An 11,110-nucleotide genomic window follows, 5' to 3' on the forward strand; every position below is an offset into this window, starting at 1 on the left:
AAATCATCATCACGTGCTTTCAGATGGAGCAGAATTTACTACACATAGCCGTAGTTCACTGACAAGTTACGCAAAAAAGTCGCAGACAATTTTACTGTGCGATTCTGAAATCGTTTGCGATAATGACAGCTGTTTGCATAGCTTCTCAGTGAACTACGGCTCTGTGAAGTAAATGCTGCTCCATCTGAAAGCATGTGAAAATACCACATTTAATATATTTTTACTCCAAACGCACTTCATAACGTCAGTCGAGTGTTTGAAATAAATCCTTCTGTGAGATGATGTGGCTTCTTACACAGAATAAGGCACGCAACATATTTCATAGAATTTAAGCAGGGGTAAAGGCATTGCATTATAAATATACTTTATTTTAATTAAAATTATAATAATAAGAACTCAGATAAACTGCATATTGCCGTAGTCGTGTGTTTATTAGTCACGTTGAATCAATGAAAGCAGTTGAATCTTCTGTTTATTCAGCTGCAGCGATAGGTATTTTCTGGGTTTCTTCTGCAAGGCGTATTTGGAGTTTCAGCGCGAGAGCGCCCTCTGGCCTTTGGATGGAGATTTACTGCTGATCACAGAACCGTGCTTGACTAGGCGTGTTTTCCATTACAGATTTGCGCAAAACAAAAAATAAAAAAGTATTGCGAAATGACGGTGTTTCCATTAGGCGTATTTTCAATTCGCAATTTCAATTCGCGCAATTTGAAGGGTAATGGAAACGCGCCTACTGAAAGATACGCATGACAATCACAGCTTCTGTCGAATCGCGATCTCGATTCCATTTCAATTTATCGTGCAGCCCTATATATATATCATTGTTATTTGATAAAAAATCAGATTCATTAAAAAATATAGTGCAAATAATCACATATGAAATATCAGATTAAATATCAGCCTCCAAATAGTCCCCCTACAGTCCACAGCAATAGATTTTACAATCAAGTTTGTATCCATATAGTTTAACCAATCTATAATATAAAAATATACATATGGTACACGTGTGTGTGTGTGTGTGTATACAAGTTTATCTGGTTTATGAAGACACAATTGTGTATAACATAATATTACAACATTACAACATGAACATGGTTTATGAGGACACTTCCTGTGTCCTTGTAAAAGATAAATGGCTTACGAAAGTTTTGTGCGAGGGGTAGGGTTAAGGGATAGAAAATACAGTTTGTACAGTATAAAAACCATTACGCCTATGGAGAGTCCCTGTAATTTTTTGATGTTTCTTAAAAGTCTCTTATATTGTCGTATAATGTCTGTAATTTGATAATGTATTGTACAATGTGTCAGTCACCTACACCTAAAACTAGCCTAGTGACAGCGTCATAATATGACATCCACAAAGTGAGAAAAGAATCAGTCTAGACGTTCATCTGTAATGAGCATTATGGAGCAAGCTGTCTGCCAGTCCCTGGGGTGGACATATCTTTTACGGCTTGACATAAAGGTAATTGCTGTGGTGACCAGAACTAGCCCTCTAGAAAGTTATTAAGAAGTCAGGGACATCTCAGTGGCGGATCATGGATGAGGATGCTGTTAAAATGCATTTGATTCGTCTGGCAGTAGCACACCTCTGATGGCTGTGATGGCTCTCCAGCCCCGGGGCATGAATATGTTTGGATGTCAGACCTGCATCTTTTTGTCATTTTCCATCCATTTCTCTTTCTTTTGCTGTCTCCCTATTTCTCAGCCCCAGAGACTGTTTGTTCAGCATAGTAGTGCAGCTGTGATGTGTGCCTTATATTGAGAAATGTATTCCTTGAATTTTATATTCTGCCTTTGTTTAAAGTGATAGTTTACCCCAAAGTGAAAATTATGACATTATTTAAGGCTGAAATACATTGTTTTTTTTCTGACATTTGCCCAGATTTTTTGCTTGGATTTGCAGTCTAGATGAGTCAACACTAGTTGCCGCAAGTCAGAGCTAGTCTGCAGATACTGGGCAGTCAGAGTTGATAAGATTTCACAGAAAATCTGATTTTTAGAACACATTATTTTCAATGAGGCACACATTTCTGTACAAGTTGATTGTGTTTGGGGACTATTTGAATGTCAGGTAGTGTGTAATCTTCATTTGTTTAGAGTATGATGCCCAGTTTTTCTCCATAACCAGTTTCAAAATCAGGAAGTGTATGATGCGTAGTGTTCTAAAATCTGTTCCGATTTTAAAAGACCTGTAGTACATTCCAGGTTTTGCTCACCCTCATGTCATTCCATTCCACCTGTATGATGTTATTTTAATGGATAATTTTTTGAAGAATTGTTTACAGTACAACTCAAAGTGACCATGGCTGTTAAATTCCAAAAAGGACAAAAAACACCAGAAAACACAATAAACATTAAGACTTATGCATGATATTTCATGTTTTCTGTGTAGTCACATAATAGTTTTGTATGAGAAACAGAAGTTTCATTAAGTAAGTCATTAAGCTCAAATCGAAGCCGTGTTTGTGTCAAGAACTCAGAATTGTTGCCATTTTAAATCTAGATGCAAACAGATTTCAGTCTTTTCCTTGCACTAAAGTATGTTCCTTGCTGAATGACTTCAGAAGTGGAATATGGTTATTCATTCATTCCTTATAGGGCCTGAGCACCAATGGTGCGAGGACCCTCTTGGAATTGTTCTGTTTATTATTCATTATTATTATTATTATTATTATTACTATTATTGTTGTTGTTGTATATTTATGTTTGCCTGTCCTTTTGGGGGGCTTGAAAGACACCACTATAAGAGCTATGAAAAGATTATTCAAACATATATATGTGTTTCACAAAAAAATAACAGCATACAGGTTTGGTACGACTCACAGGTCAGTAGGACAAAATATAAATTTTTGGGTGAATTATTCCTTTAAGCTATTATTGTTTTAATACACAGTTCAAGTAGGATAACATTTGATTTTATTTATAGGCTTTTTGTCTTTACTGTATGTCAATGAAGAGTAGTACACTGTACACATTAGTACACTGTCATTAAATACACAGCACACAATATCCAGGCCAAATTGTCTATTGCACTAAACACATAAAAGAGCACTTGTTTTAGACAAGTCACCTATAATTCAAGCAAACTGCAGTTTCTTGTTAACCAGTACTGAGGATGGCAGCAGCTGCCTCTCCATTACACCTATCCAGCCCACTGTTCTTCCCCAAAGTCTCTGTCATTTTATTCCTATCTTTGTCTCTCACTCTCTTCGTCTCCCCCACTGTTTCTCATGTGTGGTGTTACATGGCATTTCATTTGTAATGATTCACACAAAGAGCAGTTTCAAGAGAAAGCCCCAAAGGCCTTGAGGAGGCAGGTGGGGGCCTGAGTCTACACACGGCCTCAGAATAGATTGCTACCCTGATGGGTGAAACAGTCGCACACCCGAAACACATCACTCTTAATCAAGAGCCGGGCTGCTAACAAATGGCAGGTGTTCAGTGGAGAGGATCAAAGAGAGAAATCTTAACCCTCAGCCGGGTCTGATCGCTGTAGCACTGTACGCTGTGCTGCATGTCTAATGCCATTTAATAGGACCCTTACAGCGCCAAGTGCTCATGCATGGCTGCCTCAGTCACCGGACCCTTAAATCATCCGGTCAGAACTGTAGCCAATCAGAGGTACGGTCGCTTTCAATGACTTGCAATTAAAGTGATACGAGGCTAATGAAATGCATGCTTGCACATTTGTATGGAGCTCCGCATTAATTTAATTCTGAACATTTCAAAACTCATGCTCTTTAAAAAGATGAAGAAAAAAAGAAGGATTAGAAGACCCACACATATGCCAGCTGTATTTCAGTACTTTCCCTTTCTCTGCTTAATTTCTCTGGTAAGAGGGTCATGTTGCGGTTATGCATCATAAATCTATAACTAAAAAGAATCTCATAAATGAGTAGATTTAATATTTTTATTAACAGCAATTAAGTGCTCTAAAGCAGAGGTTCACAACCAGGGGTCCAGGGTCCACTAGGGGGCCTCATCATAATCCCAAACTATCTTCAATATGATTTAAATTATGACATACCAAGTATTAAAATAAGCTAAACCTAAAAAAAAAAAAGATATGTCTTATTTAAATTCACTCCCTAAACAACTTTTTCTTTAAAGAACCAGGGTTCCTATGGTCTTATACTTGCATACTGTATGAGATAGCCTAATTTTAAAAAAAATTCTAGACTTAGAAAATATTTTTTTTTCTAGTTAAGCCAAGCTTTAAAATATTTTATTAGCTAGAAATTGTATGTAAAATATATACATATGTTTGTGTGTGTGTGTGTGTGTGTGTGTGTGTGTGTATATATACATAAATTATACTTAATCCTTCTCCAGTAAATCACAAACGACTGGAAAAGTCACATATAATTAACTGGTTAAAACTGGGTTCCCTGAAGAATATTCTGCTCTTGAAACATCTGTAATTATGAAATTAAATGTAATTTAAATTTAGAAAATTATGTTCATCTACTTTATGGACACTCCTAGTTTCTGTAAATAAATAAATAAATAAAAGTTTTAAAAACAAAAGCTTTGTCTTTACAGATGTACCAGAGAAAACTATGGGGAGGGGTGGCCTACAAATATTGTTCTGGACATTGGGGATAGGGCTATCCATCGCTTAAAATATTTAGTGGTTAATCTCAATTTTTATTTATTTATTTTTATGTAGCTAACATTATCCCATGGAGTTCCTTCTTAAAGATTAACATAAAATGCCCATACTACCCCTAATAAAAATCTCAGCCCTTTTAATGTAAAAAGCAGCCTGTTTTTTTTGTCAGTGCTCTCTGCATGTCAATCATACTTAATTATTATTATAGGACAATTAACAGGAAATTAACTAATTATTAATAAATTTTCATCTTTGGTGTCTGCTGACATCAGATTTTGTGTGAAGCATTTTTGGTATGCGGTTGACATTAACAATGAAATGAAAAAGTTATAATGACAACTTTAATAAATGCATTAACAGCTTTAAACATTGAATGAATTCCATGTATCAACATGCTCTAAATAGAAGTCAACAACTGTGGCATCAAGCTGCTGAAAAATACGTGAAAAAGCATCAAGGACCAATATAATGGAGTCAAACGAGGTGCTACTGCATTGCATAATACTGTACATCATAATCTGTTAACAAGACCAGGACTGTTAGATGAGGAGTGATTTTTGTTCTTTTCCCCTTTAATACCTGTCGGTTCTTTGTTCCACACTCTGCTGGTGTAACTATCGTCCATCAACACCTCTACAATCCCATTATACCCATCTGTCTGATCTTTGTTCCTAAAAAAATGTGTTTGACATTTCCTCAGCAAGAATAACAGCTATGATCACAAGTTTCACATGCAAAAACAGCACTGGAGAGAAACTTCCTGATTGGGAGCACTTCTGATGTTCCGTTTGCAACAGTACTTTGTTCACCTTCTTAATTTCCCTCTTTGCTTTGGATGAAGATCATACAAATATAAATAGTGAGAAGCACTCGTGTGAAGTATATGTAGCCAGCCCTTCCTGTCCGTCAGCGCAGCGTTAGAACTGACAGTACAGCTGTCTTTGTTCTTTGATTAGGATGAATCCTAACAGTTTTTAGACATACCAGTCTCTTTTGAAGACAATGAAGCAGCAGCAAAAAAAAAAAAAGTATTTTTTGGTTTCTCATAGAGATGATAGATTCTTCATTGAAGAACACTTACATCACCTCATCAAAGTGAAAGAATAAGAGATGGAGGGATGAATAAAAAAATGCAGGTGAAGAAAATAGTATGATGGTCATGGTGAAATAGCTGAAAGTTTAAATAGAGAATAGAAAAATGTTTTAATATTATGACATGATTAACAAATACAAAATAAATGTATAGTTCACCAAAAACATTATAATTCTGTCCTCATTTACTCACCTTGATGTTGTTCCAAACCTGTATGACTATTTCTTTGCAACACAGTATTTAGAAATATGTTTTTTTTTTCACTGTGAAAGCTAAATACTGTCGTTTGCATTCTGAAAAAGAAAGAAAGTCACACAGGTTTGGAATGACATTAAGGTGTGTAAATGATTGCAACATTTTTATATTAGGGTATTATACTATACCTTTAAGTATGTTTCTGTGTCTGAAGTTGATATTAATACTGACAGAGTGTAACAAAAAAATTAGTGAAGTAAATAAATGACCACAGGTTGTGGGTATATGACCATACTAATAAATAACACACAAACACATGCCAACCCTTGACGTACACACCGGGTCACAGAGATGCTTCACAACACATCTATCATATAAAGCCTGAAATATACAGGCCTGTCCTTCAGCTCTGGAACACTCCGAAAACACAGTTTCCAGCCCATAAGTGGAAAAGCATTGATTTTATATCTCAGGTAATGGAGTAATGGATGACACTGACATTACAAACATGACAAAAATAAAAGTCAGAACTTCAACAAATTAAGCTTTAGCGTTAGTTCTGGCAGGTCACGTGAGTCAAGCTTGCATCAGCTGATTCTCAGCTGATCACATCTACCTATAGGAATACTACACCTATCGCGGCATTCCTATATAAGCTGTATTCAGTATTATTCAGCAGCTTTTCAGCTTGCTTCGGAGCAAATTACCCTCCTCCATCCCCAGCTCCACCTTTCGCCACAGTCAGGACTTAGCTTTCTGATATTCATTGCTAATCAGACTCCTTTATCTTGAATAAAGTGTTACACTTAAATATCATTGAGTACATTAATGATATCTGCCTTGTTCTGTTCTGTTAACCCTGGGGGGGGTTGTTATTGCTGCTCTCCCTGCTCATTCATGACAGGCTGCATGGATGGGCAGGGAGGTTTTTTGCCCAGAACAGAACCATACCGCCAAACCAAACTTTATGCTAAGTATCTATCATTTTGACGATAGTGGTCCTGACAGAAATGACATTAACATACTGTCTGCAGTGTGAGACACACATTTAGGATTTAATTTTCAAATATTAAACCCTTCAGAGAAACTGAAATGTGACTAATGACCCAAAATAACAACTTAAGATTTTTTGTACTTCATTTTAATTTTTAGTTTCCTAAAGTAATAAATGAATACCAATTTATGGAAATCTATTTAAAAAAAAATAAGCCAAAAATTGCACTGCATGCTAATTCGTAGAGTCTTGGTCTTTTTTCATTTAAATGATTGGAGTAGTGAGAAATCCAAAAACACTGATTTTGCTCGTTATGTTTCCCTATATCAGAATGTTCTGTTTTGGTAATCTAATTGAATCCCACATGTCTGTAATGTCTATTTATTCACAATAAACATGTCTAGAAAAAAAAGTAGATCATTTGTAAAAACAACAACAAAGCAAACTAAAAATGATGGTAATGTAAATGCCACCTGATCTTGAATGTGACGTTCATTTCCTGTTTTTTTTTCACATGAAATTAGCAAAAATGAGAAACCACACACTACCCAACATTACTGCTTATAGCGGTAAATGTCACAGATAACATTGTTTATGAGGGATTACTGAGGCAGGCTTCTGGAAAGCAACATTGACCCCAATACAGACATAGATACACATCACTGGTGTATAAGCCCAGCACTGATAACGCCACTCTAGAGCGAAACACTCATATTTACAGACATACTCGCTGAAACCCTCATGTAATCTCTCTTGCAGGAATTTTGGGGATACTGGACCTACAAACACATTTCACGATTCCATTCTGGAACTCCTTTTTCCTCTCATTTGGTGTCCTCAGCTCAATTCTGAGAGCCTGATGTACGTTCTCCCCTCACATGGCAAATCCAGCGAGGGCTTGATGTGAAGACTCGGGCTGCAGCAGGTTCTGAAGAATATAAACAGCGTTTTTATTGTCCAGAGGGATGGGTGTGTGAAAGAGACGAGGGCCTTATCACAGCCCAGCAGCTCTGTAATTCGCCTCCGTGATACAGCACCAGAGCGGAGAACCTTACACAGCTGGCACAATCCAAAGACGGATTAGTTTTTCTGACATAAGCTTCCTGAAAAACTAATCAATCAGGCCATGCGGCATTATCAGAGGCATAAGATTAAAGGGTGGCTCCTAATCCGAGTACTGTACATTTTTAGCAAATTCTCCACCGCTAGTTTTTCTCCCGTAAATAAATAATGAAATCAAAGCTAATTGCTCACAAAGACAGCGGGAGAGCTGGACGACTTAGCGATAGGGAATTCACTGCGAATCATTATTTTGGCTTTAAATTTGCTCTCCATAAACCATTTAAGTCTGCATATGCAAACATGCCCCCTGAGTAAAGATTTCGGCTGAGGCAGAGTTTCCGATGAAATAACCATGAGGACTTATCTATATACAAAGAACAAAACACCTGTGTGATGCTGGAGTCAGTTGTATGGACATTACACACCACCTTCCTCAATCATCTTCTTTCAAACAACAAAGCGGCGCTCTGTAAAAACTTGAGCTGAGACTGATGGCTGTTATGCTTCAAGAGCAAAGCACAACAACGGGCAACAGAGGAAGTGTTAAAGAAAGCGGTGCTCTGGCAGCAAAGGCCAAATGTGCCAAACTTCAGCCATGCAGACAACAATCATAATGTGTCTGAACGATAGAGTCGTGGGGTTGTGCTCAAGTGGATTTAGTGCTGATCATATTGTTCTCTGTCCTGCTCTCAGAGGTTGACTGCAGCAGATGTCATGGAATGAATAGTTACTAGTGTGAAGGCTCTGACCCTCTTATCTGTCTCCAGGGAGCAGCACAGATGCTGGGCTACTTCTCCAGTATTTGAATCACTGTGTGTGTTAGAGAGAGAGAGAGAGAGAGAGACTGTAGGGACTCTAATCCATCAGGACCCTGCCTTTGGAGGATAGTACAAAAGTGGATATACTCATAGACAGAAGCCATTCCCACAGGTACTGTTTCTCAAAAGAGTGCAATGGACAGCCAAATCTTAAAAATAATTATTAACTGAAAATTGTGCTTGTATGCAGTTGTGTGACACTGGTGATTTTTAAGTGATTTAGAAATTTTCTGTATTGCTTGTCAGAGTAATAAAATTACTAAATATTTTTTCTCCAAAAAACGCATATGACTTGCCTTCTAATCACAATCTACTTGTTACTAAAATAAGACATGGCAAAAAAATTAACTATGAATAATGCAGATCTTTGATTTGTCTCCATAGATAAAAAATATTGAATTCATACTCAGTTGAAATGATTTATAAACTACCTGCAATATTACACTTATTTTGTTTTATCTATAAAAAATCTATTTAAAAATCATTATTCCAATATTTGACCTTTTTTTTTCAGTAACAAAAAAACAAAAACATAAAAAATGGTGTGGTCCTAAATTCAACATTCCTAAATTCGTAAAGCTGATGCATTCAAAATGAAATCCTTGCTTCAATTAGTTTCCATATATTTAACATGCTATTGCACATTTAAATACAATTTAGGTATATCACCTCAGCTGAAACAAATCCTTTTGAAGTCATTAAACGTATGCTGTTAATTCCAGTATCTGAATTTGAATGCGACAGTATGCATGAGAAATAAAAAGTTGATAAATGTGTCTTTCGGCTTTCTACCAGGAAAAGCTAATAAAAATACATTTGAAAGACTATTACATGATTGACTTCCCCACCAGAATGATGCATATACTATTGCATATATTTTAATTTAGTAGCCTATAGTTTCACTAAAATAGACAAGTATAGTGTTCTACACTAAATTTGCTTGACTGGTTTAAATAGTTTAAAGTTTGAACATAATTGCATGCAGTTTTTAAACATGAAAACGGAAAGGATGGTACTCACCTTGTGCAAACAGAAAAGGAGCAAAACAGCTGAAAGAATCTGCATCTTGACTACAGAAAATTGTCTTTGACTCTTAATTGAGGTTGGAGAAGCAAATATCCAGTTCACAGGGTTTACAAGAAGGTTCCATAGCTCTCAACTACCTGCATTAGAAAATGACACGAAAATGAATGCGTTTATCAGAAGATGACTGTCTGAAGAGTTTATGCATCGGATTCCATAAAGCAAAGTGTTTGCTTACCCTTGGCAAGAGGTGTTGATCATGTTGAAAAGTGACGGTAACCAGCGGGGTTTATGACGGCACAGCTGGAGAGGGTCCCGGGGGCGTCAGTGATATTGATAAATGTGCTCGGGACAGGAAAGGCTGCTTTTAAAATAGGTTTTTATTGGAACGTAGTGTCCGAGTGACTGACGGAATCGACGGAACGCAGCGATGACTTACGAAACGCGCCGAGTCCGATCAGTGCGAAGGTGTGAAGCCTCGCAGCATTGCGCGTGATTGATGCGACTCCTCGCGCAGTCCGCCGTGTGTCTTCTTGTTTATGGCAGTTCTGATTAAAGTTTTATACAGCCCCAAAGTAGAGCCGATCTTTTACCAAACGCTCAATATTTTAGTTTGTCGTCTGTAGCTTGATTTGTGAGTGTGTTTGTGAGTGGAGATGTGTGAATCCCTCTTTGAAGTGCTCTTCAGAATTAGCGCCTGCGAGGGACTCTCAACTGAGAGACCAACTGATTAACCCATTGTGGACACGTGTCTGGTTTTTCTGCTCTTTATCAGAGAAGAGGGTTTCTTAAAGTCAGAATAACATAATGACAGCATCACTTGTGTATTCGCATATAAATGAGCCGTGTTCATGTTTTTAAAGTTGATTGAAGATTCCGAAAGCGTTTTGGTTTGAGGTGACGAGCAAAGTGGTGTCCTGTAGAGTTAGATCAAACCGTTCAATCAGTGATTATAGCAAGTTTGTAGTCTTGTTTAATAAGTCTCTTATTTAATGAACAGCCTATGTTACTGAAGGCTGTATACGCTACAAGAAAGAGTCAGACTTGCTGATGCGTTTTACCCAAGATGAAATATATAACTAGTGGAAAACGACAGTGAAGCAGTATACACCCACTCACAGTAAGATGAAAGTGTTGACATTGCAAAAATCGCAAGTGTGCAATGTCCTCTGACTGTGTCTGGAGTTATTTTGTAGTTAAACTGTGAGCCGTGCAACTTCAATGCAGTGAACGCAGTCCTACTGTTCACATGGATAAATGTGTCAGTAGCGCCATCACGTGTTTACAATGCTACAGTGCTGTAATAGCCC

The 11,110-nt window shown here is 37.2% G+C and overlaps 1 protein-coding gene across 1 annotated transcript in view; it reads right to left on the minus strand.

Moving 5' to 3' along the window:
- LOC107558041 (neurexophilin-2-like) overlaps window positions 1-10,424 on the minus strand; it is a 16,493-nt gene extending 6,069 nt beyond the window's left edge. Inside the window, exons 1-2 of the mRNA XM_016241648.1 lie at window positions 10,039-10,424; window positions 9,798-9,940 (exon numbers count right to left, since the gene is read on the minus strand). Of these exons, the coding sequence (XP_016097134.1) occupies window positions 9,798-9,842 (45 nt within the window). The 5' untranslated portion in view covers window positions 9,843-9,940; window positions 10,039-10,424. The remainder of the gene's footprint in view (window positions 1-9,797; window positions 9,941-10,038) is intronic.
- Window positions 10,425-11,110: the final 686 nt, after the last annotated feature.

Source organism: Sinocyclocheilus grahami, unplaced genomic scaffold (genome assembly GCF_001515645.1).
Source record: "Sinocyclocheilus grahami isolate Dianchi unplaced genomic scaffold, SAMN03320097.WGS_v1.1 scaffold630.1, whole genome shotgun sequence".
Taxonomy (NCBI): Eukaryota; Metazoa; Chordata; class Actinopteri; order Cypriniformes; family Cyprinidae; genus Sinocyclocheilus; species Sinocyclocheilus grahami.